The sequence below is a fragment of the Manacus vitellinus genome, unplaced genomic scaffold (genome assembly GCF_001715985.3).
Source record: "Manacus vitellinus isolate BGI_N305 unplaced genomic scaffold, ASM171598v3 scaffold_8_pilon, whole genome shotgun sequence".
In the NCBI taxonomy this organism is placed as follows: Eukaryota; Metazoa; Chordata; class Aves; order Passeriformes; family Pipridae; genus Manacus; species Manacus vitellinus.
The window spans coordinates 24,819,504-24,846,977 of NW_021940864.1; the positions used below are offsets into that span (position 1 = coordinate 24,819,504).

The 27,474-nt window shown below is 34.7% G+C and overlaps 1 protein-coding gene across 8 annotated transcripts in view; it reads left to right on the plus strand.

The window, feature by feature from the left end:
• The window catches only part of RGS7 (regulator of G protein signaling 7), a 265,260-nt gene that overhangs the window by 118,638 nt on the left and 119,148 nt on the right, over positions 1–27,474 (plus strand). For all 8 annotated transcript variants that reach the window (XM_018085223.1, XM_018085222.3, XM_029965047.1 and 5 more), the window contains exon 3: positions 11,828–11,924. In XM_018085223.1, coding sequence (XP_017940712.1) covers positions 11,828–11,924 — 97 coding nt within the window. The remainder of the gene's footprint in view (positions 1–11,827; positions 11,925–27,474) is intronic.

Genomic DNA, 27,474 nt, shown 5'->3' on the forward strand with positions numbered 1-27,474 from the left:
CAGGTAACTTTACTTTTAAAATATGAAGCCAAGAGGTCAATCTCTGTGTGTTGTGAGGTCACTATGTGCAATGGAATTAGGTGCGGATTGACGCTACTGTACTTTATCAAGGGTTCCTTTTAAGAAAGCTCCTGGGAAAGCCTGCTTTGATGGAAGAATATGACTAACTTAGCTTTCATTTTTAAACAAGGAACTTTCATTTCTGTTTTGTCCATTAATTGTGCAGAATAAAAAACCCTTATCAAAATTCTGACTAACTCACTTATTCCAAATAACTGCGAAAGGAACCAATGTGCTGCATTCTGTTAATCAAGTTCCTTTTGCTATGATATAAGTAATTTTTATCAGAATGCCAGAATTTTGCGAATGCCATAGAAACATTTACTCTTAGGATAACAAGATTTTAAATTTGTCTTAGAGTCAGGCTTATATAGCTAGAATCCTATAGTGGAATAACTCTGGGGATGCTGAGAAATTATAAATCAAATAGCGACAATTTCGACATTCTTTGCAAATTTCACTTATTTTAATTACTCTTTTTATAAATTATATGCCTAAGTAATAGATGACAGAAATACCTTTTTTAAATGAAAACAGCTGTTTGACACAAAATATTTTTAAAAATTTTGTTTCATAGCAAATACATTTTGTTTGGTTGTTTTTTTTCTGCATTCACATTAAAATATGTTTCAAAACTGTAAAACACAATGCAGAAAAAAAAAGAACTTTTACCTTCCACATAAACTCACCACAATATTTTTGTTTTTTAAATGCAAGTAGAACTTATTTTTTATTTCTCCTTGCTGGATAAGAAGACCTACGACCTATTTTTCTTAAATTTTCTAATGTTCTGATGAGAAGCTTGACTAATCTGTATAGTCAATGAGAGGTGAAGAAATATTTCTTGACATGGAGAAATACATAATTTTTGTCACTGAAGGACAGGCTAATATTTGTCTGCTTTGCTTGTCTTACATAAACCTATAGTTTGCATTACAGTTCCTGAATTGCTACTAGCAAGAGTTATATGAGATAGGTTTATGTTTTAGCATGAAAATTACTACAGTGTGTGTCATGTTCTCAAGAGGAATAAAAAGATGATCAGGCCTGGAGCTTCTGCTGGCTCAAAGGGGAGATGATGATAAGATTTTTAATAAGGAGGGAAAACATACTGGCGTTATTGGAATGCTGGCAGCTAAATTTTTATGGAAAATGTTTTAAATGCTCTGTTTCATTTATTTCAGTACTCTTCTAGATATGTTCTTTTTTTTTTTTTTGCGTAGGGAATGTACCATGATTGCATTTTCGGTGGACTTTTTCCATTCTTTATCTGTATTGCTCACATGGCAGATCAGTAGTTCAGTACTTCTTTTGTTTTCCTTTCTTTTACATTTGACATGCTTTAAGAACTGACACAGCCAGAACGCACACAACTGTCTATTTTCTATCTATTCAGGTTAGGTAAAATAAAATACCTTTTTTCAAGTAAGTTGTGTAACAGAGGGTGAACAGACTACTGTGAAACCAATCCGTCATATAATGCTACATTACCATATTACATCAGCAGCCTCTTTTTTAAAATGCCAAATAGAATTGACACTGAAAGCTTACCATACTGTAATGCAATGAAGAACAACTTTTTTATAAGAGCATAATTTAAAAGTCAGTGGCAAGAATCTGTTTTTATGGTTGCAGTTATGCTTCTGTATTTAATGGGATTTAATGCCTTGGAGCAATTTAAAGGACCAAGAGAACTAGAAATCTAGTTTTTGTAAAATATCTCTGTTCTCTAGATGTTGAAGAAGTAGAAGACCACCTTGCCTCCTTCAGTTTTCCCCCTCCATAGGGCAGAGAGCAATGCAGAAGTCACCAAACTAATTAGGCTTTATCTTCGTCCTTATATTAGTGAAACACTGCACGGGTTGCCCAGAGAGGTGGTGGATGCTCCATCCCTGGACACATCTAAGGTCAGGTTGGATGGGGCTCTGAGCACCCTGCATTAGTTGAAAGTGTCTCTGCTCATAGCAGGGGGTTTGGACTAGATGATCTTTGGAAGTTTGTTCTAACCCAAGCTTTTCTATGATTCTGTGATACCTCACAGTCATTTTCTAAATTATTATTCCATTTTCTTATAATTGTTTGCCCCAAAATGTTATTTCTGTCAATGTAATTTGAAAAATTTCTTATAATTACTTTTTCCCTCTTCAGTGTTTGAAGGATGATGATATTGAACTTCTCTAAAAAGGTCTCCTCCTTGGTCAGCAGTAGCTGCTTCTGAAATGATTTGCTGCAGTGATGTGGCTTTGTAATGTTTGGGATCATTTGATGAGCAAGGAAAAGAGATTCCAACCAGACAAATTTAGATTTAAAATCATTAGTAACAGATGACACAAATAAGAAAGATGTACCAATTTAGAAAACATCTGGTTTTGAAGACTTTAGAATTAAATGACAATATGTTGGAGTCAGTGTAAGTATTCCACTGGGGAATGTCACTTTGTTTCAGGTAGATGAGTATATCATGGCTCTACTATAGCTAATATTTTTGTGAGTGTTTTCTGTGAAGGCAAAATATGCCAATAGCTACATTTCACCTTTGTTTCTGAGTTACCTATGTATAAGCTATCTTAATTCCTTATTTTGCGTCTCCTGCAAAAAATGTCTGCATTTATTTCTTTTAATTTCAGCCTGCGTAGTGACCAGGCTACCAGACTTTGCTACTTCTTTTTTCTTTTTTTTTCTTTTTCTTTTTCTTTTTTTTTTTTTCTTTTTTTCTTTTTTCTTTTTTCTTTTTCCTGTTGAATTTTGTCATTTTATTTTTCTCCTTTTTGGGAAAAAATCCAAACATTTTGACCATTTTTGTAATATTGTTTTGAAAGGTCCATTTGGGTTCTCAGAGGTCAGGTTTCCAGATGAGCTTCTCTGTATCTAAAATATACAGAAGACTCCATTTTTAAGGTCAGGACTATCATATCATGAATGATCAGTACAACTTAGGAAATATCTTGACTTTGAGAGACTGTATTTTAAAAATATGTATTTTGCCCAAGAAACATTCTAAGCTGGTAGCACAGCTTAGAAGTTTAAGTCATGACATGACAGAATAATAAAATTTATTTATAGGTTTAGTTGCTTTAAAAAATTATATTTTTGGAATGCAATATTCTTACAGAAATCCTGCTATTAATAAAATTACTCTTTCACCAAGACCATCTTCATCAACCTGTGTTTTTTTCCTTCTCAAGTACCCACAGTGATGCTTCCTTTTCCTCTGTCATTCCAACCAATGTTTCACACCTGTGATGGAAATAATGATTTTACTGAAAGCTGCAATGCAATTTCCCAAATTATCATTGACTTCAGTGGTCTTGAAGTTTCACCATTTGGATGGGGTTTTTTTAACTCCTTTGGATAAGCTTTCCCCACTAGCATTCAAGTTTTGAGGAATTTGTATTTTTAATTGATTATAATAATAATGTTTATGTTCAAAAAAACCCCCAGATAATAAACTGAAATGTTATCTATAATTTAAACATGAAAACCATTCATTTAAAGTAGTAATATTTGGATCAGTGCATAAACTTTTATATTTTCTGTGTCTGATTGTGATATTTCCTAAATATCAAACATGCTTCTTTGCTTGGAAAGGCTGGGGTAAAAATAAATCATGAAGTATTAATAGTATGAAACAATTTTAAAGCATATTTGAATTATTTTTCAAGTGTTTAATTTAAAAAAAATATAACTTTTTTCCCTTACTTAATATGTTTTTTGTTGTTTGAAATTGCATTTTCATGAGGGCCAGGAAGCTGGAGTTGCCAACTACCTGACTTTTTGTAGAGTTATTATAGCATTTTCTTTAATCTTTTCTCAATTCCAAAGATGAATCAGTATGATATATTCCTCTAAAATTATGTGTTTTATCTGTAATGCCTGTTGAGTAGTTTTTAGAACTACGTCAGTCTACTGATCACAGTCCAGCTGCATGGCATCAATATGCATTCAGTGAACAGGATGTATGTCCTATGTATCTAGGTGTAGGGACCTTAGGTGAAACAAAATTTATCTACTTGAAAAAAATGGGAGTAATAGCTCATGAAGTGTTATAGATTTATTGACAAAATTATGATGTGCTAAATTCTCAAAATATATATTGACAGAAGCAAACTTGCACTATTTTTCTGAATTAGAATAAAGAACTTTTTTTTTTTGGTGAAATACAGTATTAAAATGTCTTCAGTTCAACTTATCCAAAGGAGGCACAGTAAGAAATAACTGCAGAGTGGAGATAGAAATAAAAGATTACTGGGAGATTGCCATGGTCCGAGGGGAGTGGGGAATGGGGCCGCCGTGACACAGCACGGATGGGTTCGGGGACAAGGTGGAGGTGCAAAATGGATGCTTTATTCAGGTGTGTCGGGGTTTTACGAGTTTTAGATGGGGAAAGGGCCAGGACATGGGGTGGAGCATGAGACAGACAAACGGGGAAGCAAATCAGGATAGGGGCACAGGCAAAAGAGAGAGGAACGCGGGAGGAACTGGGGAGAGAAGGGGCGAATGGAGGCTGTCTCCTCTCTGCAGCTTCTCCAGCCAATCCGCAGGAAAGCGGGGAAGCGGACAAGCCTGAACATGCCCGGGAAATACAAATTCTGGGGAAGCATACAATGTGTATATACATAATAACTGTAAAGTCTGTATCATAAAGTACTTTCAATCACTGTACATCTTTTTCCACTTCTGAAATTTTCCCCATTCTGATTCCTAGTCCTTCACAGGAGACCTTCTGTTTACCCAGTGTATGAAACAGAAAAAAAAGTCATATCTCGTGACATGTTGGGGCATCAAACCACTAGCTCAACATTAGCAGTCCTTGGGAGAAAATATAATTACTTATTAGCATCAGTTGCTATCTGCAGAATATATTATATGGTATTTCCAAGATTTTCCATTCAATATTGTACAGTTTTTATTTGCTGGGGATTAACCTTTATTCGATCTTTACCTAGGAATCACTGACAACTGTAGCTTCTGAGCAGGCCACATGATTACATGTTAATGACAGAAGTTTAAAGTATGCTTTTAAGTTGCCCTTCTTTATTAAGATAGGTGTAGGAATGAAAAGCACAAGAACTACTTGTATGAATTTTATTAAACTACATGCAATTTTAAAATAAAATGATGGGTTTGTTGATTTGGCATTTTAGTTATGTAAATAAGACAAGAATATGCTTAAAATTATAATTTGAAGCCAATTCTAAATCAGAAAAGTGTGCAGAGCCTATCGTATTGATGCAAGCTCAGTAATGAACAGACAGGGTTGATGGTAGGGAGAAGCCCAGTGGGACTGTTCCTTTAATTCGGAAAAACTCAGGTTTCGAAAATAGTTGCACAAAATTGGCATTGATTTTCAAATGAATTAAAAATAGCCTAAATTATTCTTAATAAATGAAAAAGGTTTGCACTCATTTAATGTAAGCACAGGCTGTTAGTGTGTATAGTACCACACTTGTTTTACAGCCAGTCTGGAACATTACCTGTTGTATCTGACACAGTACGGCTAAAGAGGGCAAATAAATTTGAACCTTAAGTAGAAATTTAGATTGAAAACTACAAATGAAGCCGTAAGACTGATGATAGCTAATGCTTCAATATAGACTTTTGTGCTACATGTGAAAGCAGAACATCCTTGGCTCTCCACAGATATTCTGTTTAAAGCCAGAGAATGAACTGTTTGCTCATACCAGTGTCTTCATACTATGGAAGGAAAGGAACATGAGCAGAGGTGCCAGCATCATAGGTATATGTAGAAAATTAGGCTTTTCAAACTATCTCCATAGCATCTATTTAATATGATTGGAAACTTTTGCGTTGGTTTGTCATTTGTTTTTATGATGTCAAATAATTACTTCAACAAACAGAGACTCTGAAAAGAATGAGACCAGTAATTCTTGTATTCTTTTAATTAAGTTATTCTCTAATATAATGTTCATCAGAGAGTACTTAGGGTAGCTTCCTGTCTTGGTAGACCAGAGACGCAATACTGCTCTCTTATAGGAAATCCTGACTGTTTGATTTTTTTTTAAACAAGCTCAGAGACTTTGTGCATGACTATCATTAACAGTTTGGTTAATCTTGCATGTTTCAATCTCAACTTTTAGTGCTGTACTTTAGTCAAAAATCTAAATGTACTTTTCTGGACTGCTGAATGTTTTAAACTTGGTTTTCATCCCAAGTAGGAATGAAGAGTTGAAATAACCCAATTCTGCATTAAATGTAAAATGCTAAAATCTTTGATACAGAGATATTAAACCATCTCTTTTTTACACACTTGATTTAGAAAAATGGTTGTCAGCACTCCTAAACTGAGATTATTTTTTTTAGTTTGGTGAGCAAAATATTTGATCAGGCAATCAGTTTGCCTGTATCTGTGCTTGTCAATACAGCTTCCTGGGATTTGTAGTTCCTGTATTTTGTGCTCTTTTCTTCTCAGTGATGCAGCCTAACTAGCTGAACAAAGACCCCTGTTTCACTGATTTGGGCAGCTCTCAGGAGGCACTATGATGATTAAAGAAGGATATTGCAGTGATTGTTGGCATGTGTAGTCTGGGCAAAGAGCAGCTCACATGGGAAGACTGAGGTTCCTAAACTGAAACATTGATGGGGTAGTTAAGCCATTCATGTAAATATGAAAGTCTCAACAGAAAATTTGTAGTATAATTGACAGCCTGCGAGACAGAGCATAAGTAGTACAATGGGGTTTGAGAGGAGCACTGTTGAAAGGAAGAGCAGGTACAGGAAACTAATTACCAGTGTAATACTAATAAGTATACTACTAAGGTGAGAATCTATCTATCTATCTATCTATCTATCTATCTATCTATCTATCTATCTATCTATCTATCTATCTATCTAATCTTTTGCATGTGTTGGAAGATACCTTGTAAGGAATGTTGCATCTTTCTCCTACCCTGCAGGTTTTGTTCAGCTCATGTTGCTTGATGTGCCTCTGTATGGCTAAGGAAACCTCCTGCAACCTTCTTGCCAGCTGCACTAACAACTTCAGACTCTGTAAAATGCTAAAATAGCAAGGGAAAAAATGTCTAAAAAAGTAAGGAGGGGAAAAAAATCTCTAAGGAAACTTGTTGTATAGTGTGTAAGAAATCTTTACATACTGTAACTCTTTTTACTTCTTAATAAGTTTGGATGAGGTCTGTAGTTAGCTCCACTGGGTTATTCCACCCCTGCATTTGTGTAAGAGGAAGAAGAAAGATTTTAGCAAAATTAAGAAAGTTGTACTGTGGGTGAACCCCAGTACACTCAATGTAAGAGCAATCTCCTGTTCTGAGGTACGATACTGAGTACAAAATTATGCTCAGTTTCATTCTAATGTCCCTGGGTATACTCTTAATTCCCTGTCACTGAATTATTTTTTTTTTTAGGAACAGAAATCAAATTGATATATCTGTATATGTCTGAGTGGATCAAAGCTTCAAGTTTTTACCATGTATCTCTTGAATTTCAGTTAATTCCAGACCAATTACTTTTTCTACTATTGGAATCCTTGTATCTAGTGATCATTTTTATGTGGAGTTATCTAGGCTAAATTTTACAGGAATAAAAAAATTGTTGTCCTGAACTTGCAAACCTTTTGCACTTTTGACTTTTCTTGTCTTTGAACTAATGAAACCCCCCTACATTTTAAGATGCAGTGATGCTGAATTATGGTGAAAGTTGATTATTTTTGCAAGATGTGCAGATGGTTAGCAATGAAATTCATATTTAGATATAGAAATTTAAAGATCAGGGTCTCTCCTCTCAGACCACATGGCACTGAAATCTAAGGAACCAGAAGAATTCTACACCTAGGAGTTATATTCATTTCACCTAGCTATAAGTCGCTAAAGGATATCAATCTTGGTTTGCAGTCAAGACCTCCACTGCCAACAATGGAGAAAGACAAATCCCTTCATGTAGGTGATGATTAAAGACAGAAGAGGTGAATCATACCCCACATGGCAGAAGCCTGTTATGGTCATATTGAAGAAGAAAACCCTAATAAGCATAGTCCTTCAATGGACTCTTAGCAACACACATCAATGAGAACCATCAACTTTATTTCCCATTTGATAACTTTTAATCTCTTTTCCTCATGGTCAGATACTACTGACTTTGTGGGTGTGTTAGTTCTGTATGGGTTCTGCTCCTGGGGTAAGTCATGCATGCCTGCATGCCTAGCTCCCAGTGTATTTGGAGCAGAGTGAGTTGTTATTCAATGACTCCTGTAAGCTGTAGCCTTTCTATTACAGGATATTGCTATCCTCTTTTTTTTTGCTTCATTATAAGATGCTTTGTCACTGTTGTCATAGAGTTAGTCTTTGAAATAGATTTCACAGAGTCCTTAAATGTCAAGATGAGGCTTCAAATTATTTTCACAGGGAGACAAATGAAATTTTAAATATTAATATTTTAAGTTTTTTCTGAGTTGCCAGTGCATTAGAAGGTTAGTGAGTTTTTGTCAGGGTTAGAATTGCCTCACTGGTAAATAAGTTGCACATATTTTGAAGAATACTTTTATTTAGAAAGGCTGTAGAATCTGTGATGCCCTGGGAACTTCTTCCTAGCTACACTTCCCCTGTTAGTGATGTATAATGATGACCAAAAAAAGATGTGCTTATAAAACTTCTTTTTTTCAAGTATATTGAGTTCAATTTACAGAATGATCAGGAGGGAAATTATTTGTGGATTTTTTTCCTCTGAGTTCTTTGAGAATGTTTAGGGCTGAAAAGATCCCATTGCAAGATCAGAGACAGTCAGGTTTAGCCAGGTAACAACATATGAAAAGAACTGTGAAAGTCTAATTCTGAGGTAAAATAAAGAAGTCTGTATTTTACTTTTCAGCATCAGGGCAGGTGACTCACAAGAAAACAGTGATACCTCAGGAAGGAAAATTATTACGTCAGGCAGCAGCATGTGTTTCCCAGATTAGGCTTCTTGAGCAAAATTAGATTAAGATTTTCTTTCATCTTTCTAATTAAACTGTTCTACCCTTTCATTGTCTTAGGTCATTTTTGATGAATGACTGAGAAGTGCCTTGACTGCTGCTTCCCAAGTATAAGTAAATGAGATGTTTTTCAGTGGAAGAGATTATATATTTGCTGAATTTAAAGCAGCTAAAACAGAAATAGCCACTACATATATTGAAAGTTAAACTGTACACCTGCATATGTTGGATTAGATAGTTTTGAATCTTTAATTGAAATTGTTTTTTAAAAATTGCCCTTTGTTTTCTCGAGTTCTTATGTTTAAGATTTAAGATAACCACAAACCACAAGCGACTTCATAGATTTCTGTACAAAAAGGGACAGAACAAATAAGAATTTTGTAGTCTAACATGTAACATGCAGAATCCCAGGTCAACTGTAACTAATTAGCCATATCTTGTGTTGTGTGTTGTTTCAGAACATTCCCACTCACTTAGGAAGTAATCTTTTTTCACTGAGTTAACCAGGTAGTACATAATGATGCTGTCTGGAATGTGAGCTGCCTTTTGCACAGAGGGTATTCACTCCTAATACAGAACAATAATATAAGTTTGACATGATGGGGAAGGTGTAATTTTGCAGTGCAGACATGCTAGAGCTCACTTTGTTGATCAAAACCAGAGAACTTTCCCAGAGCTGCAGTCCCTATCAGAGTTAGATTTTATACAGTTTAGAATAAATCCTGTCCACAAAGCAAGTTTAGGGAAGCATATGTGAATGTCACTTAACAATTCATTCCATGTACCCTCAAAAGACTGATTACTGACAGCACTAACAATGCTGGGCATTAAATATTTGCACGTGTTCTTGAGCAAGTGGTAACTACATCTCTCTACGTCTAATACTGTGTTCCAAGTTCATGCCCTTTGCTTGTAGTAATCTTTATTATAATGCAAATATACTTTTATCATGTTGCCTTATGTATTGCCTTCTAAACTTTACCCTAGTGTAACATACATTGCAGTTCTAGCAATATTCTTAAAAGCTTACTCTGCTCATGTGTGGAATTTATCATCGAATTTGATCAAAGAAGATATTCACTTGAATTTGAGTGACTTCGAATTCATTTAATGAATAATGAATAATTCAATAAGACAGTTTACCAACTGAATTTAGAAGGGGTCGATACAGGCCTTCAGTTATTATATGTGTAATAAACAAAGGGACAGACTCCCTTTATAGGTAGTGTCAACAATTGTGTGAAGAAATTGTGTCAACAATTTCTTCAGAGATCTATTAATAGCCTTTTCTATTTAAATTATTAAATTCCATGTCAGATGAACATTGGTTCATTTCTTCTGTTACATTTGCACATTGCTTAATTCTGAGCAATAGGCTCAGTTTTTCAAATCTTACTAATAATTGCTACTTCTGTGTAATTTTTGGATTTGCATTCCTTGGGTTGTCAATGTATGATCCATAAGTACATGGAGCATGGGAACCTCCAGACACTCTCTGTGTAAATAGGTTTTTCATAAGCAGTTGCACTCATTGATTTGGGTTTTTTTCTCGGTATGGATTTTTGGTTTTTTTCCTACATACACTATGGGTGATCCCAAATGCTGTTCTGTTTTCTGGCTCTATACAACTCACTTATTGGGCCAGTTAATGCACAGCTGCACCCAATGCTGCTTTGCTGTTTGCTAATGTGGGTCATCTGATTTCAGTGGAAAAAAGGTACATGACAGAATTTTATCTGTTAGTCTGCTTCCACAACCCACCCCAGCCACAAACTTTAAATCAATTCTTTGGGAACCTATTAGGGCATAGAGGTGAGATAGTAAACTTTTTTAAGCTTTGACTAATAAAAGAGTATAAAATGCCCTATCACACAGAGTTTTTCATGTGGAGTATCTTGGTGATTTAATTAAAAATAGTTGTAATTAATTTTATCACAATTTCATTGAATATTTTGAGAAGTTAGATATTGAAAGAAAGAAAGAAAGAATGAAGTTGAAAATGTGTAAACTTCAATTATGAAATGATTGAAATTAAATAACCCAATGATTCCAAATATTTGTTGTGTTTTCCAGTAAAAGGGCTTGCTATTTGTAGTTCACAGGAAAGTGAACCTTTGAGTTGGGTGTAATTTATAAAATATATGATTCAAATTAGCCTAAAAATTGAGTTGGAAAAACTGAGCTAATATAAGAGTATATAAAAAAAATTAGTAAATCAATCTTAAATATTTTTATACCGACTTCATTACTTGGAAAGAAATCTTGTGTTTCTGGCTCTGCTGTCTCCAGGGATGCAAAATTGCTTCATGCTGTATTTTTTCCCCTTCTCTAAAGAAAAGAAGGAATTTTGACTTTGAACTTAAAAGCTCTATTTTTGTTTTGAACAGTCTATTTGAGAACTGTATCAGTCCCCTTGAAGTCTGTATGTGTCTATTTTGTCTGTACGTGTCTATTTTGCTTTTATATGTGGTACAATACCATTAATACAATAAAAAAATGAAGTTTTATATCCACCAATGATTTTTGACAACTTCTTTTACCTACTTTAATTAAATATAACTTTAATTAAGTTGTTCTGCATTGCTATTTCTTTCTCAAGAGACTTTGAGTACATAAATTTTTTTACTCTTGTACATGAATAAATTACTTGTAGTTGGTAGCCTGTTCAGTAAAAATATGAAATATAAGTTATAAGTTAAGAAAGCAAGAGTGGACCTGTCATTCTGAGAGATTAATCTAGGATTTCTTGGAGATTAATTTTAGGAAATAATTCTGGATTTCTTTATTCTTTCTTTTTTTCTTTCTTTTTCCTCTCTCTCTGTTCAGATGGAAGATGTCATAGCCCGCATGCAAGATGAGAAAAATGGGATTCCTATTCGCACAGTGAAAAGTTTTCTTTCCAAGATCCCCAGTGTCTTTTCTGGTAAGAGTCAAAGTGAATTTCTTACTATTTTAAAGTTTTAACTCTACCTTATATAAGGGAATGCTCAAAGGAAAAACACTTCTAAATGTGCTGTGGGGAATTCACAGTCATCTGGTCTGGAGGAGACATCCCAGATCCTTTGAATAATTATAGAAATTTTTGATGTTTCTCTCAGATTGAAGTGGTCTTACACAAAGATATTTTTGTCCTGTAAATTAAGTGAAAGGAATATTTAATTCACTACAAAAAGGCAATATTTCTTATTGCAGATCTGAATCTGTTTTTTAGTCAGTTTTCATAGAAAGTATGAGTTTAGTGTATCGGCCAGTACATGAAGGTAAGAAATGCCATAGTAGCAGCACAAAAGAAAAATCATCACTGCTTTCTGCAACTGATACTGAATAGGGGGTGTGATACTTATTACAGCAGTCATGATTTGCTTTTACAGCTGGTTGCCTGTCCCTGACAAACTAAGACTGAGATGTCTATGGTGATTTGCAAGACAGCTGTAACCTTTATAACTAATCCAAGTCAGTATTGTCATAGGCCCAAAAATCTGTCCATTTATTAATTAATTAGTGCATATTTATTCAGGTATTTACATAATTTTACATCAATTTATGCATTATATATGTGGATATATACTCCAATGAGTATATGTGTGTGTGTGTATATATAGATGTATCCATATATGTCCTTTGAAATAGATTACATCGTTTAACCTAATTTTTCCATATTCTAGTAAAAGTTGCAATTTTTGTAATGCAAAAGGTAATACTTATATAGGAAGTATTTACAGAGGTTTGTACTGTCCAGCACAGCAAGAAGAATTCTCTACTTTAATATTCAACTTTTGGAATGATTTTGCTAGTGAGTAATTCTGTCACAAAAAAGGATAGAGTCTTAAGAGTGAACAAAATACCTTCATGATTTTAGAAATTACTTGTACTAAAACTAGCCTTTGAAGAATGGACTTTTATTTCCCATGAGTTAGTTCAGCATGGCATTATGTTAAATAATCCACATTAATTTTTAATCTCTGCCTTACATTGTGGGCTATGGATTTCAAAATAGACAGACCAAAGTATCTTTTCTTTTTTTTTACTGGTATAGACATCATACTTTTAAAGATTATGTTAGAATATATATACAGTAGTACATAGCAGTCACCAATGGAACACCTTTTCTATTTATGCACTAACTTTATTAATTGCAGAGGGAAAGAAAAATCATAGGAGAGTTCATTTCTTTCCCTTTGCAGATTTTCTACCTCAAATACCAGGGCTGTAATTTTTGCTAGACGTGACTAGAAGCCCCATCAGGACAGTACAAATTTCATTTTAGTTAAATTGATATGCTTTCCTGTCAGTTCTCTACACTGAATGGAATCTGAAATATTCAAACTTTTGCGTGAGTAGCAGATTTCATTTAGTGTCTGAGGAGTTTGTGTTTATGTAGCAAACAAAACTTTTTGGCTTGAACTCAAAACTGTTGATTGCTAGGAAACACGGGAATATTGTTGTCTAAGGATTGTGATGATATTAGTGCAAATATATATGATAAAAGTTTGTACTGTTAATACCCACAAAAGCATCCATACGAAAATGACCAAAATGAGCATCAAAAGCAGATGCTCTCCAGTTAAAATATATATATATGTATTTATGTGCTCATATATATATATATGTGTGTGTGTATGTCTATGCATAAAAGCATGTCTTATAGGCAGCCATCTGTTCAGGATTATGTTCCATAAAAACCAGAGCTTTGCAACTGTTTGGGATTTTTTTGGTGGGGAGAAGCAAAATGGGTAGCTCTACCACAGTGAAATCATGTTCCTGCAAACACTTAGAAAAGATCTGTAAGAGTCCTTTGAACAATTTGTAAAAACTAAGGTTGTCCATTAATTGTCTGTAGGAATAGGGTCTTATGGAATAGCATTTTGATTATGTTGCTATAGATTTATTTTTTGTGTGCTTTTATTTCACAATAGTTCTTCTTAAAACAGCAAGTGAGAACCTAGTTGAAAAAGCAGTCACTTTTTTAATGCAAAATTACTGACCATATCTATTTAAGGATGACTGCATTAGCAAAATCAGCCTGGGGAATGGTATTCGAATTTAGCAGAATGTTGTGATTATAATAAACAAAATGATGTGATTATACTATCTAATTTACTGAGTCATTCCTTAAATGTTTTCACAAGTAAAATATCCACACAGAGAAACATTTGCAATACAGATAATCCTCTATATGCTATGCACATTGTTGAGCTTCAGAAAAGTATCATTTTAAGTTAAAGATTATTTCACTTTGTGAAATTTTGAAAATATGAGGAATCATTTTGCTTTATATTCCATATATTCATAGAGAGCAAATAAAAATTTGAAACTTTTAAGGCTCCAAGGAAAAATGGAGGCAGGAGAGTTTGCTCCTTTTATGTGAATATGCATTTAGAAGTACAAAGAAGGGTTACTGTTGTTGTCTCCATTCATTTAAAATGCTTTGGAGGAGTGAAGAAGATATTTTATATAGACATCTTGCTGGTCAGCAATAATAATTGCATGAAGATTGACATGATGATTCCTTATTAGCACTGATTAGAGTATTAGCAATAAAGAGAAGGCAATTTGCCTGGCCCGTGGTTCACCATTAGACCTGAAAATGGATAAAAAAAAGACTTACTTGAAATGATGAATGTAGGGAGTATGTAATATGAATCACAGAGAATAGAATGAGCTCTAAAATATCATTTTTATTTTTACTAAGGAGAGATAGGAAGCAAATGCCAAAGTTTTGCTGTTCACTTTGAAGGAGAAAGAAGCATTCAGAGTTTACCAACAAAGCACTGCAATAGCTGAGCTTTTGTTTTGGCAGTCTTTGTGGGGGGCGGTGGGTTAGTCAGTATTAGTACTGAAAGTTTCATAAGCTAATCATAACGTGAATATTTCATTAAAATGATATAGTGATACAGTGGTGTCTTATGGTCATTATGGAATATCAGTGTGATGCTTTATTAAAGTATGTAATACTTGGATATGCTTGATACTGAATAAAATCTGTGGAGAATGTGTCAGTTGAGTGGTGTGTAAGTTTGAGTGCGTAACACTAGCACTTTTATTGAAGGAGCAGGGAGAACTGTGAGAAAGTTCAATTTAAGAATGCAAACAGAGACATGAGCATTCGAGAAAAACATGTTCTTACTAGTTATTACTGGCTGTTTCTGATGCATGGCTCAATAATTTTGGAAAGTAGTCACAGCTTGAACCAACAAAAATAGGAGAAGGAGATCAGTAGAAAGGTTTTTTTTCGTGTCTCCTTCTGAGTTAGAGAGAGAAAAATGAAAACGTTAATTTACCTTTCCCTGGAAAATATAATCCCTTAAAGTCTTTAGTTTTTTCTCATTCCTGTATGTGAAGCTGATATTGTGTCTTTTTCATAAAGACATTATGTTTTCCCATTTTTTAGAAAGATTATTGTCATCATATCTAATTTTTATTAAATGTTTTTTCCAATCTCAGAAAATGCTTATTTCTCTTTTACCTGGGAAATCATGAAAATATTGGAATATTCCACTTTGATTAGCAAATGAATTAATATGGTCATTATTTACCAGTTTTTGTTTGTAGTCTGCTTGCTTAAGCACATAAATAAATAATTTATGTGCTTAAACATAAAAAAATGCTGCAAAAAGCAGAACAGCAGTCTCAGTAGCCTGGTCAGATATAGTGAGAGACTCCAGAGGAAAGCAGTGTCATAGTAGCTCATCTCACTCACAGTTCACAGGTGGGTGAGCCCAAGGGATGAGTCACAGGGGCTACCTGCATTAGTATTGCTTGTTATATAGAAGGAGGCAGCAAAAAATGAAGATCAATACAGTGGGAATTGGATGACTCAGGGGACTAATAACAAGAAAGGGAGTTTTATATGTCATTAGTTTTGATCTTCCCCATATGAGTAATGAGTTGATAGCATCTGATGACTTCTCAGTGCTGCATGTGAAATCAGTTGATAAGTTTATCCACTTCAGTACTGGAGATCACCTATCTGAAATGAGATATGAAAGAGAAAGCTCTACTACTTAGTTTGAGAGAAAAGTGTACAGCTACACAAAAAATGTAACACTTCAATCATACCTTTTGAGCAAAGTAACATTGCATTAGAGGTAAATAAAAGGAGTTCTAAATTTCCATTTTTCCAGAATAAATTAACCATGTGGGAGAAACTAGGATTCCCATCTCCCAAGTCTCAAATTTTATGGGCCTTGTTTTTTCCTTCAGTGTCTCCCTTGTTGGGTCAATGACAGTTTCCTACTTTCTTGTTCTATCTATTCCTTCATCTCTCTTTTCTTGCATTGTCCTAAAGTATAATTTAATAGTAGAATTATTACTGATTTCTTTATGCCAAATCAGCCTCTTATTATTTGTAAACAGAGCCTTCAGTGTTAAAACTGCAAGCCTTTATGAGGTTCCAGTCTTAGTAAAACACTTTGATGAAAATCTTGCTGTCAGTTCATGAAAGACACAAGCTGGATAATTCATTCTCCTGTGCCCCTTCAGATGGGCAGATGTGAGCAGGGACTTACTATCTTCACAGTTTCACTTTTCAAATCAGAATTTTGAAAACAAAAAGTTAATAATCCTCTATTCCCAGATGAGTAGTTGGTTTGAAGTTATACGAGTCTCTCTTGTGTGTCATTTCCATTCATCACTTTGTCAGAGTGAATGATCTGCATTCAAATGCTCGTGGTCTTGTGGGAGTGGATATTTTCAAGAAGACTGGTTCTCTTATTTGTTGATATCATGTTCATGATTTTTCGAGTCATCAGTAGAAGATATTGACTGAATGGACATACAGTCATTTCCAAGTAGTGAGATAATTAACTGATTAATGAGTGATGCTTTATGTTCTTTACAGAAAGTCAAAGTGGATATTTGAGTGCTGTCTACATACCTTCACCTCTTGTTTCTGTTTGTTTTCCTGTCTTGGCTTCCTGACTTGACCAGAGAAGGGTGCTGCTAAGCTGCTTAAAACTTGTCAGAACTTCAGTATTTTATGGAAAATGAGCTTTGTGACAGCATTGCAGTTTGGAAGCTCAGAATGAGCAAGCTGTGGTGGGCTGGGATCAAATAAGAGCTAAATGCTGTTCAGAAAGAAATGAAGAACTGTTTCCAGTAGGTAGTTACAACCTCCCTGCCATGGGCAGGGACAGCTTCCTCTAGACTAGGTTGCTCCAAGCCCCATCCAACCTGGCCTTGAACACTTCCAGGGATAGCACATCCAAAACTTATCGAGGCAGCCTGTTCCAAGATGATTATGCTCTCCATTTTCATTTTAAGGCATGTGCTAATATCAGACCTTTAATAAATTACTGTCAGAATGAAAAACTTTTCAAAATGTGAAGATATATTTGTTAATTATTTTAAACAGAACAAAAAATACTAATTTAAAAGTTATTGCTTCTTCCTAACCAAACAGCAACAAAAAAAATTGTATTCTTATGTTTATCTTTCAATTTACTGGTGATTGCAATGAGGCAATTTTGCAAAATGGGCCTAGGAAACTGAAATATACTGAAAACCCATTGAAAAGTCTTTGAAAATAATCTGTGTGCAAAACATTCATCATAAATGTCCATTCCCTTAAAATCAATAGATATGAAAAACTTACTTTCACAGATATTTGCAAAATAATTAGGTATAGAAGTCATGCACTGATGGGAAAAAATTTTAATAGTTACTGCCTTGTTGTGAGATGGGAGATTGCTGATGACATTAACCTTCTTTGTGGTTTTTCCACATGAGGTGCGTATCTTGAATTAGATGACCCCCTGTTTCCCTATCACATGCTTCCTCCCAAACACATGTTTCCAGAGAATTAGCTCTGGGCCTTGTTGATGATCACTAACATTTTTTTCCTAACTTTTCCTTCTATATTGTTTTATAATGAAAACACTTCCCTTCCTTTTCTAGATCTTCTTCCTAATCTCTGCACATGTAAGATATTGACAGCGTTTTAAGTGGAAGAGGACTGCGCCTTTGAAGTGTGAGAACTTTTCAAAGGAGTATGGAAAAACCTATTGCATTCATTAGGGCCAAAAATGCACCTAGGTTGCCACCCTTGACACCCAGTCTCTGGACACTGGATATGTAACATTCATGGAAAATGTGAGGTGAAAAGGGAGCCCTGAACCAGCCTCACATCAGCCTGAAATTATCAGGAATGCTGCAATCTATCACAGCTTCACTTTAAGCACTTTACCCTTTTTTACCTTTTTTTTTTTTCTGTCGTTAACACCAGTTAATAATTGTGTTTTGCTGGTTTTCTATCAGCAATGAGTAGTACTTACAGAAAACAGGGAAAATAGCCCCCTCCAACACACATACAAAAATAAGTAGCATGAATATTTGTGCCATATGTATTTGCCCATGGAGGCAGTGCATAATATATCAGCTTAACAGAAACCTTCTTAAGCTGATATAAGAGGCATCTGTAGTAGTGATAGGTTAGCTGAAATCTGCTATGTGCATAAAACCTTGCAGGAAGAGAAGACTAGATTATGTCTAAAGAAGAGCAAATGTACATAAATATATTCAGTAGTTCTACGAAAATGGTTTTCCTTCCTGTCTATCTCTTGGAAATCTCTTAGAAAAAAAATACTGTTGATGTAGCAATGATAAGAACTAGTGGAATAAGTACCAGTGAGAATTTTCTGGGGACCTGTATTTTAAGTAATTGTATTAATTAGGAAGCATAGCAAAGTAAACTACTTGACTCCACCACTTTATGAGGTACTTCTGTGTTCACAAAGCTGTTTGTTTAAATCACATTGGATTGTTTTCAGAGAGTAATTTGAGGTAGTCAGAACAGAAGTGTTTTCTGAGAGGACAGGGTTGGTACTCTGCTGTCACTAATTTCTGAGACAGGAGGGAAATTTGGTGCTCATGTTAAGAATGGGGAGAGGATGTGTATATAGCTGAACATAAATGAAGTCCCATCATGAAGTCCTTTTTGAATGTTTGTAGCGCTTCTACCACAATGTGAAATCTGTTTTATGCTATGTTTGTTAAATAGTCTCTGGAAACTATTTCAGAAATGAACATCCACTGGGACAGAAGGAAGAGAAACCCAGTCTGTTCCCTCTTAAGACAGAATACTTGAGCACAAAAAGTATCTGCTGTCTTGCCAAAAAATCAAAAGTTTGTAGTAGTACCTGGGATTTTTAAGTGTCAGTTTGTATGAGCATAATGTAATTCTAAAGCCAGGAATGTATGTTAGCAGGTTTGTGCCCTGAATATATTGTCAGTTAGAATGGAATAGAATAATTAGAGAAAATCTGCATACAGGGATGTAGTTAAGCAGGTACTGTAGTTGTTTTATAAGCAGAGATGATAGATAATATTACAATTACATTTTGGAGTACACCTGTTGAAAAATAGCTAATTTTTTTATTTATGTACCATTGTTTGTTGTTGTCTGGTGACATTTTTTAGTTGAGTGGTGATTATTTATTGTACGTGTATGGCAAGCAATGTAGCCATGTGATATGTATTGCTGGTACAGACACAAGTGATACATTATTTAGAGGTATCCTGTTAGGTGTAATACACTCCAAATGTACACATTACCTTTTCTTTTTAAGATGGTACAAGTGTGTCTTGAATAATAGTCCCCTTTTCCTCTTAAATGATGTCTAACCTTGACTCATTTTGTGACTTTTCAAGCAAGATAATTTATTTCTCGTTCAGTTTTATCTTTTTAGTAAATAATATTCTGTCTTATTGTCTTTAAATCTACCAATATAAAGTTTTTTGGAATACTTAAATGAACTGCATGCAAAGAGAAAGTGGTTCTGTATTTGCAGGTTTCAATCTTCCATTTTTACAGACAAATAGGTATAGTTGGCCAGCAGTTAAAATAATCAAACTAAGTAAAATCATTCCCTGGAGAGTATGTCCCTTAAGCAAGAAATCAAGTTAGCAGGGTTTATAAGATTACTTGTGATTTACCTCCTAATTCTGTTTGTTCCAGCTACAAGGAGAAAGACTTTGCCATTGCACTTGCATCAGAAGACTGTAGACTTGTCTTTGTGAAAGGACATCATGGCATAAATTCTAATAATTGTTAATTGTTTGTACTTCTGTTGTTACTGAAGTTATCCATGGACTGGTTTTGCGTGGTGCTATTATCAAACAGTATATGCATACTTTATGATAACAAATGTCTCCCTAAGATCAGGATTTTCCTTTTTAGTGGGATGTCATTTGATGACCCCCATCTCATTGCCACTTAGTTACACTAGTCTAACTTTGCCTTACTAGGAGCTAGTGTGCATCTGGATTGTCTGGAACTTTTTTTCTTGAGCATTTACCTGGTATAGGCCTATCTGCATGTTTATTTCAGCTTGGCTGTGTTTATTGTAGTGACTGATTGTGACACAGACTGAGCAGTCCATTTTATCTGTGTAGTGTATCTGCATGCATGAAATTTCTATTTGTTAAGAATGTTTTGAAGCAGAATAGTAAGATCTGAATTTTCATTTCTCAGTTGTTACTGCATGTTGGGAGCCAGCTCTATGAAAAAAAAAAAAAAACAAAAAAATTATTAAGGAATCTTTCTTTAGAGCTGGCAGAGTTGGCAAGACATTCCTCAGCACTAAAATTATTTTCCTCCTGACTTAGGCCAAGAAGAGAAATTCTCAGCTTTCTATGAAGCAAAACTCTCGTATTTTAATTATATATATATATATATATATTCCAGAGCATAATGAAAAATGGAGAGTTTCTTTTTGGAAAACATTATAAATGGGACACTTGAGACTTCTAAAAAACTTCAGCTGCAACAAACAGGTTTTCCATAAATCCTACTTTTTGACATTGAAAATGTCCTGAAGAAGTTCCACTAATATTTTCCGCCAACTGTGTTCCTGACAAAAAGTAAGATACATCAAATTAGAAAGTCACCCACATAGGAAGCAAAGATAATTTCATGCAGCTTACTGTGATTGACAGTCTATCACTACCCAGATAAGTGGACCATTGATAGTAATTTATTTTCCACAAATTATCAAAATAATTTTAAATGGAATCAAGAACAATTTGTTAACAGGAAATAAGAGTGTTCAAATGTGCAATGAGTGTTATTACAATGCTGCACACATTTGACACAGCCTATTATAGGTTTCAAAATAAAGGTCAATAATCTACTTTCTAGCCTACACAGTTTGAGAGCGAGCCTTGATGTTACAAAAAAGCATGTAAGCTGGCAGGAGTTACCATGTTTTCTATTATCCCAACCCCGCAGACTAAGTAGTCCCTGAGGCCAGAGGATGTTAGCAGCTTTGAAGGCACAAAGCCCAACATTCCTGCTGTGCACCTTGCCATTTTGCTTCCCACACAGCATCTGTCTCTTTTTGCCTTAGGGAGGGAAGACCTCAGTGGGGATGCTCTTGATTTACTTGTTTCTCCTGTTAGGGAAGATCAGTGGAGTACGTGCTGCTCACCTGTGCTGCTTTCTGGACCACAGTGGGAAATGGGCAGAGCTGTTGTAGCGGGTACCGGGAAGTCAGGAGGTGCAGGCTGGTGAGTTTGCTGTCTGAGGAACAGAGCAGAAACCCAGGATTCTTCAGGAATCCAGGTAGATGGCACAAAGAAATTACTTAAAGAGTCTTTACTTATTGGTAGGAAGGAGGACATAGACATCGCAATCACTTGGTTAATGGAGCCAAACTAATTGGAAAACATTGAGAACATTTAAAAAAAAACCCAAAAACCCAAACCCACCACAAAGAACCAACCAACCAACTGAACAAACAAATAAAACCAAAAAAAGAAGAAAAGAAAATTAATATTAATCTCATTTTGCCGTATGCACATTTTGTAAGATAATATATTTTATTATAAGGCCTGGTAGTGCTTGAGTGTAGCAGAAGAGGAGTGGAGCTGATGGGTGCTTGATGAGTGTTTCACTGTTAGAATAATGGAATGTCTGTGAAGGATTTGAGTTCTTGCTAAGAATTTGGTTCCATACTATCATAAGAAAAATACTGGATGTGGGGTATTAGCAGCAGACAATTCAACCTCCGTGGACTTTCCTGAAATATTAGCTTTTTGAAGGATTTTGGTGAAATTTTTTGAAAGTAAAAAAAAACCATTATGAAAATAGTATATTTTTTTTACAGACCTACAGGAAATTGTATAAACTTTTTGTACAACAGCAATATGTGTAGTTTTGACATACAAATATCAAAAAGGTTTAAGCATTTCAGGTGTTTAATATACCCAATGTAGCCACAAAGGCATGCAAATATTCCTTTTGTGCATTCAGTTGTCACAAACTGTGTAGGAGTTAGCCATTTAAAACTGCTGCACAGCTTTCTAACTTGGGTTCTGTATATGTAACAGGCTTGTGGAAAATACTGAGAAGGTTGTCAATGATTAGGTGGGGAATTGTTTTGCATTTTTTTTTCAGAGTCAAATACCAAATTAATATGTGCATGTGAGGACCTCATAGATACCAGTACCCCATGTACTTGGCTGATACCAGAAGTTTTGCCCTTCAAGCTTTTATAATAAACTGTGAGATAGCTAAAATGTGGAAATACTTTATAGATCTATAGACCTGTTGGCTTTTTGTAAAGATTATATTCTTGTAAATTTTGGACTTACCTATTATGGGAAGAAAAGCCTACAGATCTTAGAGGAAGTATACAGTAAAATGCACAGTTGTTGACCAAACTCTTTCTAGAACAGGAAATGTGTTGTGAATAGAGAAAAGGCAGTGGGCCAAACTTGCCCGTTAATGATTTGTTTACATAAATTCCCCTTTCTGTTTTTCTTTCCACATTTTTACCCTCTCCTCATTGTTCTAGTTGCTTTAATAAGTAATAATTTCAAGTTGAATTCTTCTTTCTTCCATACTCTTCAGAGAAAAAAAACTTCTTTGTTCTCTATTTATCTGTTTTCTGAGTAGTAGTATTTTTGTGTTCCTACTATCTGAGTTCTAGAAGTGGGTGTTTTTAAACAATTTTAACAAGTCCTTTCCTACTTACAAAAGCATCTATTCAGTAGAAAAAATCAGAATCTGTGTTAATGAAAGGTGGAGGTAGAGTGACTCATCTTTTTGGCTTTTGTGGCTGGGGTCAAATACAGTTTTACAGAAGTATTTAGACCCTGCATGTTATCTACATCTTTTCAGTTTGTTGATGTATCACCTAAAAAATTTATTGTGGGTTCTAAAATGACAAGCCATGAAGACATAGTTGTAATGGTCAGCACTTGCAGATGGACTCCATCTGTTCTGCTTGGGCAATGAGTTGGTTGCTCTGGACTCGAAATAAGTAGAAAATATGGTTCTGTTAAAGAACATCATGTTAATCAAGCAGGATTTGAGGCAAATCTTGATTTTGTGTCATGCTTACATGGAAGCTTCTGGCAGGCAGGATGTCCCCAAACTGGGGACCATTTAAAGGCCAGTAATTGAGTCTATTTCCCAGAAAATGAATGCAAAACTGGTCATAGTAGAAATTCACTCTTCTAGGATGGTTGCTGCAAGTAAATAGAAGAATGCAGCTTGTCTCACTTTTTTCTCTAGGTCTTAAAAATACATTTGTTAATACTTAAAAAGCAAAAAACCAATCAAGCAAAAAACCAATCAAACAAAAAACCATCCAACAAGTGGGAAGTGCATCTTTCTCCGTGTTTTGGTCATAGCTCATTACTCCTTTGGGCAACCATACAAGGGACAGGGAACACAGCTCCAGCAAGCAGTGGTATGCTGTTGAAGTACAGAGTAGGTACAATTCAGCAGTGGTTGTCCTGAGCTCTGTAATGTATGCATGAATTAGATGGTCTAATATATTGTTTAATTTCATGTAAAGTAGCTGAGATCTAGGACACTGCTTATAAATTACCTCTGCAATGAATTAAAGGAATTCTGTAATTTAGTCTCAATTAGTAAAACTCTCCTCCTATTATTCTAAGGTATGATATGCCATGTTCAATCCTACCAGTCACCTAGTTGGTTTTGGATTTAGTCTGATATAATTACACTTTTGATTATGCTTAAGCCTGTTATTTCTAATAATTAATGATAGGATGTAAAATTAAAAAAAAGCATTTGAAGAATTTTCTATGGAAACAGTTATATTAAAATGGAATTGCATATTAGGCCGAGGAAGACCTTATAGGGCAGCTGATAAGCTATGAAACAAGCTACTGTAGTAGGCTGGGGTAAACCATTCTCAGTGAAATACTAAAACTGAGAATAAATTGAACATCAAATACTGTTTCAAAATGGGTTTTAGTAGAACCAAGAGAAATTGAGAAATAAAATAAATTGAGAGAAAAATTTAAGTTAGCATACTATTTGGAAAGCCCCAACAGAGAAATGGAGGACCACCTGCATTTTAGAATGGGGAAAAGGACTTGTGAGCTCTCAGTTCCAGTGAAGGATTGCAACAAACTTCTGAACAAGAAGTGAGTTGGGAAGAAGGAAGGTACCATTAAAGCTTTTTAATGACAGAGGGAACAGCATTACCAGGCTCTGCTAGTTTAAAGGTTCCAAAGTGCTTGAAAATATATGCTTTTTGATCAAAGGCATTGCACATTTTTGGTAACAGTTTCTGTTTGGATTATTTGGGAATGGCCATTATTCATTTAGACGTCAGAAAATAGGAAAAGCCTTCATCAGTGTACGTAAATTATTAAATGTGGAATGAGTCATGACTTGTGGAAGAAGCAGAATTTTATAGGGAAAGTGTATCTTAAGTTTTGAGTGATGTGAGTTTTGAAGGGCTTTTATGTCCTAAATAAGGCTACTTGAATTATGGCTATCCAGGATGAGGTGTGTGTGTGTAGACATTGTCTTTATTCTCTGTGGTAATCTTATTGTTTTCTAAGAATTACCTATCTCCCTAAGTTACTTTGGAAGAGAATCCAAGACATACATGCTGTTATCCATTTACACCTGAACTTGTGTTTTAAAATATAATATTCTATTGAATACTCTGTGACTCTGATTTCAACTGAAAACTTACTGCTTGATAGCCGAAAAATTTGAAAATTTAAATTTCCTTCCAATTACATGTGTTTTAGAACAGAACAGAAAACAAAATAAATATTGAGGTTAGAGAGTGAAATGGCAATTTAGACCTTTACATATTGCATCTATTTTAGATCAAATCAAATTGTTCTTCTGAGAAGTAGACTCCACTTTAAGGGGTTTGTGTCAAATATTCTTGGATCCTTTGTTATAAAAGATGAGATAAAATCTCTAATTCAGTGTATTTGGAATGTTCTTCTGGCATATCTCTTAGACTCTGGCTATTCAGTCCACTCCATCAAACTTAGACATCAGTGTGTGCTGAGTCTCTATGCTCAGTTTATTACTAGTCAAACCAAGATAGAAACTATCTGTATTATCTGTACTCAAAAATGGACTCCTGATGTGCAGGTAGATGTAGCGACAGACGTAGAAGTCTAAGAATAAGAGAAGTAAATCAAATATCATTTGAATGACAATTTACAATCATCTGTACAAGACACCACTTACAGATGCAGATAATTATTTTTTTTAAAAATTGAAGTGTCATTTTTGATTTAGCAAGGGAATTACTTAATTTAATTACTGGTTCCTATAATGGGTGATCCAAACAGGACATTTAATTTACAGGAAAATAGCAAAAAAAAAGAAAAAGGGAGACTGCGCAGATAACAAGCAACTATTCTTACATTTTTCGTTAGCTACAGCAAGCATATAAACAGTCAGAATATATAGCAAAAAGAAAAATGGACTATATTAGTTGTATTATTTGCAGTAGGTGTCCTCAGTCAGCTGAAACTCTTCTCAAATCAACATATCTGTCAAATAAAGAGGAGATTAGAGTCCTGTGTCTCAGATCTAATAAAGATTTGTATCAACATTGGAAACCTTTGGAACCAACTTTTCTATTATTTTGGGAAGGAAATCATTCTTCTTGCTGCCATAATTTAAAAAATAACACATGTTCTTCTTCTTTGATTAGTATTGACTTTGTAAGAAAGAAAAATAAAAGAAAAGGAATAAAAAATATTCTACCTCAAATCCAAAAATGCTTTTTTTTTGCTGAGTATTAATATTTCCAATATGAGATTTTTCTATTGTTAAATGAACCCTGTAACTGCACTATTAATAAAATGAATAGATTAATTTGAAAGATACATATACACAAAAGAATACATTTTACAGAAAGAAATACTTTAGTAAAATCGGTACAGATTTGACTAGATCTTTCTTTACTCAGAATATAACTAAATCACTGAACTGAACATATACCTCAGCACTGATACACGAAGTAGGTGTCTCAGCAGCTATTACAAAGCAATCTAGTTTTTATTAGTATAGGTAAACAGTCAGAGACTACTAGTGGGCAACACGAGACAGCACCCAGCAAAGTCAGAGAAAACCAAGGAACAAATCACCCACCCCTGTCATCAGGACTCCTGCTGCTGTGTTTGAGAGATGAGAGTCCTGTGCCTGCTCCTGCCAGAAGCTGGGGGCCTTCAAGTGGGTACTTAGTGGAGCTGCCAGCAGCTAAAGATCAGGACTTGGAATCCCCAGAGGACTCTCGGCTAGCACTCTACTGTGTGCTCTTGTTTAAAACAGTCTCCCCCTGTGGCTGGGTTAGAGGCCCAGTTAGTGGTGTCTGTAATCTAACAAAATGTGGGTGCACCCATTAGGATCTGGGATTTTGCCTTGGGTTGCCAAAGCTGTTTACTCTTTATCTGTAAGATCCTTCTCTACAGTTTCCAGTTGCAGGTATCTATGAAACCTAGCATAAAATGACACAAATTGTCCTTTAATGACCATTTGCAACTGGAAAATAAGCCTGTTTTTGCAAACCAATTTCTGTAGAATACAGCAGACAGTGTATTTAGCACTTTGAAAAACGTAAAGAACGTGATAGGAATGAAAGTGCTAGGAAAGAGTGATTAATATTATATACATGCTATATTTTTATCTGCCAGATACTTAGGGTAATATATGATTATAGCAGAACAAAACCAGAGAAAAAGGAAGTTAAGCTCTTCTCATTGCTGAAGTGTTCAGTTTATATTCCCCCTTCAACTGCTTAAGTAACACCAAAAAAGAAAAACCTGGTGAATCAATGCAATTACAGTAACTTTTGCATAAAGTAGAATCAAAAGTTTATATATCAGGAGAGTATTTGACATCAGTAAATGAAGACTAGTGGGTGCAAACTAGCCAGCTCTGTTTCTTCAATACAAAATAAGTCAAACATTACTAGTCAAATTGCTTCCTTAAGAAAACAAACCCAGAAATGTACTTTTTTTTTTTTTATTTAAAGAGTGATAATAAGAGAGAATAAGAGAGAGAAAAAGGTGTTAGTGTGAGATAATATATAACTCAAGGGCATTTTCACCTGGGAAACATGCTATCTTGCAATACTATTACTTTTAGAGTGTTTTTGCAATACTATTTCTTTTAGAGTGTTTTATTGTGATTCAGAAAATGGCATCCCTCATAGAGGAAAGAATAAAGAATTAGCTAC